General features: G+C 54.4%; 1 protein-coding gene across 3 annotated transcripts in view; it reads left to right on the top strand.

Moving 5' to 3' along the window:
* Nucleotides 1–5,809, top strand: part of SLC27A4 (solute carrier family 27 member 4) — a 16,001-nt gene that overhangs the window by 4,805 nt on the left and 5,387 nt on the right. For all 3 annotated transcript variants that reach the window (XM_037745884.1, XM_017548997.2, XM_037745885.1), the window contains exons 4-9: nt 1,706–1,864; nt 3,467–3,536; nt 3,640–3,731; nt 4,687–4,796; nt 5,073–5,282; nt 5,466–5,592. In XM_037745884.1, coding sequence (XP_037601812.1) covers nt 1,706–1,864; nt 3,467–3,536; nt 3,640–3,731; nt 4,687–4,796; nt 5,073–5,282; nt 5,466–5,592 — 768 coding nt within the window. The remainder of the gene's footprint in view (nt 1–1,705; nt 1,865–3,466; nt 3,537–3,639; nt 3,732–4,686; nt 4,797–5,072; nt 5,283–5,465; nt 5,593–5,809) is intronic.

Genomic DNA, 5,809 nt, shown 5'->3' with positions numbered 1-5,809 from the left:
AACACTTTGGGAGGCCGAGGCGGGCGGATCACTTGAGATTAGGAGTTCGAGACCAGCCTGGCCAACATGGTGAAACCCCATCTCTACCAAAAATACAGAAAAAATTAGCCAAGCATGGTGATGCCCACTCGTGGTCCCAGCTACTCGGGAGACTGAGGCAGGAGAATTGCTTGAACCCAGGAGACGGAGGTTGCAGTGAGCCTCAATTGCGCCACTGCACTCCAGCCTGGGCGACAGAGAGAGGTTCTGTCTCAAAAAAAAAAAAAAGAGACTTAACCTGAAGCACTAGCAACATGGCTGATGCTAGGTGGCCCCTCATCACAATGGTAACCATCGTTGTGACTTAGAAGGCTACATCTGGTTCATCTGTATAATGGCAACAAAATTAATTCCCCACTTATCTCACAGAGCCTGCATTTCATTTGCTGCCACATTGAGCACCTGGTTTTTTTTTTTTTTCCCGCCAAGATGGAGTCTTGCTCTGTCACTCAGGCTGGAATGCAGTGGTGTGGTCTTGGCTCACTGCAACCTCTGCCTTCCAGGTTCATGCGATTCTGGTGCCTCAGCTTCCTGAGTAACTGGGACTATAGGCACACGCCACCATGCCCAGAGACAGGATTTGTTGGCCAGGCTGTTCTTGACCTCGTGATCCACCCGCCTCGGCCTCCCAAAGTGCTGGGATTGTAGGCGTGAGCCACCACGCCCAGCCTGCGAAACCTTGTTTCTACTAAAAATATAAAAATTAGCCAGGTGTGGTGGCGCACACCTGTAATCTCAGCTACTCAGGAGGCTGAGGCACAAGAATCACTTGAACCCAGGAGGTGGAGGTTGCAGTGAGCCAAGATTATGCCACTGCGCTCCAGCCTGGGTGACAGAGTGAAACTCTGTCTCTGTCTCAAAAAAAAAAAAAAAAAAATGCTGAAAGGGGGCCAGGTGCAGTGGTTCATGCCTGTAATCCCAGCACTATACTTTCGTAGGCCAAGGTAGAAGAATCTCTTGAGCCTGGGGAGTTCAAGACCTGCCTGCGCAACATAGTGAGACCCTGTCTCTATTTTAAAAAGGCAAAAAGAGAAAGAAACTTTAAAAATGGTGCTGAAGGGGGAGAGGGAAGAGGCAGCCAGGGGAGAGGAGAGGGTTGGGGAAATCAAAAGGAAGCCAGGGAGGTGGCGCCAAGCCGACTAGCACTGCTGCATGCCCAGGCGGATGGTTATATGATGCCTATGCAGTGCATACGGGAGCCTGAGAGAAGGTTCCCACTCTCGGAAGGGGATGGAGGGCCACTGGCCTCTGATCCACACTCCTCGCTTCTGGGCAGTGCCCCGCAGAGTAAGTAGCGTGGGACAGTGGGTGAGAGCCCAGACCTTGGTGTGAGGTGGAGCTGGCATTGCAGTCCCAGGTCCAACATATTCTAGCTGTGAGCAGGTCCTCTCAGAGCCTCAATCTTCTCATCTGTAAGAGGGGCTGTTGTTTGTCCTTCCGTCCCAGGGCTGTGAGATCAGGGAGGGCAGGCAAAGCGCCCACTCTGTGGTTACCTGGTGGCTAATGGAACTGTTCCCAGTGCCCCTGTAAGCAATGAGGCCCAGGTGCTTCACCGCCTCTCCTCCCGCACAGTGTCCTCAGCAACATGGCCAGCCCTGCCGGGAGCAGAGGTCCTGGGAACATGGGGCTTTCTCACCTGCCTGCTGACTGCCCTGTCTCCCCACAGCCATCTGTGAGATCCATGCCAGCTTGGACCCCTCGCTCAGCCTCTTCTGCTCTGGCTCCTGGGATCCCAGTGCAGTGCCTACAAGCACAGAACACCTGGATCCTCTGCTGAAAGATGCTCCCAAGCACCTGCCCAGTTGCCCTGACAAGGGCTTCACAGGTGGGCTCCCTCCCCCCGCCACAGAGGGGCTCTCACACAGGTCCTGGACAGAGCACTGGCCTCAGTGCCAGAAGGCGGCTTTTCTGGAAATGTGCCATGTGCCTGGAACATGTCACGTCACCTCCTTTTTTCCATCTGGAAAATGGTGACAGTAAGCCTGGGCCACTCCAGGGTTACTGTGAAGGTGAAATGAGCTGATGTGTGTCACCGTGCCAGATACAGGGCTGAGAACACAGGAGCTCACAAAGTCCAGTTCTTTGATTTGTTGAACAATCCTTTATTGATGCCTAATGGGCAGAATCCTCTGGACCCCAGAAACCTGCCTGGTCTGGGCTTTGGTTGGGGTTGGGTGGGAGGGTGGGTGAGAAGCAAGACTCGTTGAGTATTCATCAAGCTCCTCTTCAGTGCAGGACACTGCAGGATCTCCAGCTGTGATCCTCTCCCAGCGCTGCGGCCTCCCAGACCCCGCCTTCAGGCAGCCTCCTGAGCCTCTCACCCCTCTTCCTCTATCTCTAGCCTACCTGGTTCTTCTGCTCTTCTCATTCCCTTTCCTATGAAGACACATGGCCCGGTGTCTCAGAGCTTGGGCTGCCAAGTCAGATCCCAGTTTATATCCTGGCCCTACTGCTTCCCTCGTGTGAATCATGACACCCGCCCTGCCCTTGGAGCCTCAGTTCCCACAGCCATAAAACTGGGGACAGTAACAGAACCTACTTTATGGGGTAGCTTTGAGGGTTGAAAAAAATACAGTGGGGCCAGTCCTGAAGCTAGGGTGTGGCAGGAGAGGTTCAGTAACTGGTCATTGCCATCAGCACTGTTTAACTTCTCTCTTGTATGTAAATCTGGTCTCTTGGGTACATTTGTCAACTGCTTGAGGTCAGGGACTCTGGCTGGGTTGCCCGGTGCCCTCTTAGTGCCTAGGGCTGGCAAACAGCAGGCATCCAGAGAGCGTGAGGTGTCACGGCAGGTGCTCTAAACACGTGGAGTCTTCCTGTGGAGTTCCTGACCTCCAGGGAGCCTCTAGCCTGGTAGGGCTGAGCCTTGCATAGAAACTCTAATGTGGCAGTCCCACTCCAGGGCTGCAGAGTGGGATAAGTAAATGCTCAGCAGTACAGAAGCCTCCTCAACACCCCACTTCCTACAGCTAATGCCTCCCTGTGCTCTATGACTTGGGGCAGGCATCACCTCCATCGGGAAGCCCACCTGGCACCACCTCCCCTCCTGCAAGCTTGGGCCAAATGTGGCTGCTGGGTTTCAGCAGGTCCTGTGCCCTCCCTCGGCACTTGGTGCTTAGTATTGGAATTGCCGGTGTCCTCATCTGACTGTTCCACTGAGCTGTGACTGCCAGGAGGGTTAAGCCATCTTAGTCACTGATGCCTCTCCCCCCAGGGCCTAGCACAGAGCAAGGGCCCAGGAAATGTTTGTTTGAGTGGATGCCAGAGTTAGAGCTGAGTGGTGTCTGAGGTCATCAGAACAGGCTTCCTGGCAAGGGTATGATGGGAACAGGTGTTGAAGGGGGCACACCTGCAGGTGTCCGTCTATGTGACCCTGTTCCCAGCCCTGAGCTGCCCCCTTACAGCCGTTTGCATCTGTTTTCTTTAGATAAACTGTTCTACATCTACACATCGGGTACCACAGGGCTGCCCAAGGCCGCCATCGTGGTGCACAGCAGGTAAGGGGCAGGTGTCCAGGGTGAGGTAGGCACAGGTAGAGCTGGGGAATCCTCCTCCTGCCTTTCCAGGACCCACCCACCCTTTGGCCCTGTGCTGTCCCAGGTATTACCGCATGGCTGCCCTGGTGTACTATGGATTTCGAATGCGGCCTGACGACATCGTCTATGACTGCCTCCCCCTCTACCACTCAGCAGGTAACTCGGGGCCTGTCTCTCAGCCTCCAGCACCCCCAGGTCTCTAGGAGCCCCAACCCTGTCAATCAGTAGAAACACATGAGCTTTGGGCCAGGCACTGTGGCTCATGCCTGTGATCCCAGCACTTTGGGAGGCCATGGCCGGGTGGATCACTTGCAGCCAGGAGTTCAAGACCAGCCTGGCTGGCATGGCAAAACCCCATCTCTACTAAAAATACAAAAATTAGCTGGGTGTGGTGGCATGCATCTGTAATCGCAGCTACTTGGGAGGCTGAGGCATGAGAATTGCTTGAACCTGGGAGTCAGAGGTAGCAGTAAGCTCAGATCATGGAACTATACTCCAGCCTGGGTGACAGGGCAAGACTCTGTGTCAAGAAAATAAATAATAATAAAAAAATAAAAATAAAACAGGATTAGCCAAGCATGGTGCACATGCCTATGTCTCAGCTACTGGGGAAGCTGAGACAGGAGGATCACTTGAGCCTGGGAGTCTAAGGCTAGCCTGGGCAACATGGTGAGGCCTGTCTCTAAAAAAATGTGTTTTAAATTGAAAAAAGGATAAGCACATCAGCCTCACAGTGTGTATGGCAGTGTCCCACGGAGCTCTGGGCCTGTCTCATATTTCAGTTTGTTTCCACAGATAGGCATAGCATTGCTGCTTGTTTGTAGGTGCTTAAGGGGAGACAGAGCTTGAATAAATATAGCTTCTGTCCTCCAGGTGCTTACGGTTGGGTGTATATGTGAGTTGGGGGAGCAGGAGTGCAGCACGAGGGAAGAGCCTGGTGATGGAAGCCAGGGAGGCTTCTTGGAGGAGGTCACCCAAGGCAGGCAGATGTGAGGTGCAGAAGCCTGCAGGGCAGAGCAGGCCTGCCTGGCTGGAAGGCAGTATCACAGGTTTAGGGCCGGGGGAGGTTCTTCATCTCCCTGACCCACAGGGGCCATCCCTCTGCCTCCAGGAAACATCGTGGGAATCGGGCAGTGCCTGCTGCACGGCATGACGGTGGTGATCCGGAGGAAGTTCTCAGCCTCCCGGTTCTGGGATGATTGTGTCAAGTACAACTGCACGGTGAGCAAGAGCGGGAAAAGTGAGCTGTCCCTGTCGCCTTGTTACCCTCTTCCCAACCACACTTTGAGCGTCTGTCTTACAGCTGAGGAGGCCAGCCATTCCAAAGGGCTCATTTGCAGCAATTTTCCCATTGTTCAAATGGGGAGACTGAGATCCAGAGAGGGAAAGGATGGCACTGCCAGCCCCTGGGGAGGGTAGGGGCTTGAGGGATCAGGAGAATCCTAGTTTAGTGAGAGCAGCCTCTGGAGTCTGAAATCACACCAAGTCTACCCCCAGATTGTGCAGTACATTGGTGAACTGTGCCGCTACCTCCTGAACCAGCCACCGCGGGAGGTGGAAAACCAGCACCAGGTTCGCATGGCACTAGGCAATGGGCTCCGGCAGTCCATCTGGACCAACTTTTCCAGCCGCTTCCACATACCCCAGGTGGCTGAGTTCTACGGAGCCACAGAGTGCAACTGCAGCCTGGGCAACTTTGACAGCCAGGTGCGGCCAGGGTGGGGATGGGCAAGGCCACTGCAGGGATGGATGGCCATGGAAGGCACTGGATGCAGAGGGGAGGGCAGAGTTCCAGCATGAGAGTGTGGGTGCTGGAGTCCTACCTCCCCATCATTGTTCAGTTTTGGGCCCACGGTGGGAGAGCCCAGGCCCAAGTCTTGGCCTTTGCAGGTGGGGGCCTGTGGCTTCAACAGCCGCATCCTGTCCTCCGTGTACCCCATCCGGTTGGTACGTGTCAACGAGGACACCATGGAGCTGATCCGGGGGCCCGATGGCGTCTGCATTCCCTGCCAGCCAGGTCTGCCACTTGGGGGTCAGAGAGGGAGGGACTGGCCTGAGAAGGAAGGAGGCCAGGTGTGTGCAGATGGGGAGCCCTGTTCTGACCAGTGGCCGTCACTTAGCTCTGCTCTTAGGGCTGCAAGTTACTCATTTCTTTGTGTGTCTACCCATTCATTCATTCACCATTCTATCTGTCCATCAGTGCATTCATTCTTTTTTTTTTTTTTTTTTTTTTT

Source organism: Cebus imitator, unplaced genomic scaffold, assembly GCF_001604975.1.
Source record: "Cebus imitator isolate Cc_AM_T3 unplaced genomic scaffold, Cebus_imitator-1.0 Scaffold216, whole genome shotgun sequence".
Lineage (NCBI taxonomy): Eukaryota > Metazoa > Chordata > Mammalia > Primates > Cebidae > Cebus > Cebus imitator.
The sequence above is the reverse complement of the archived record's forward strand: the minus strand, read 5'-3'. Positions and strand labels throughout refer to the sequence as shown.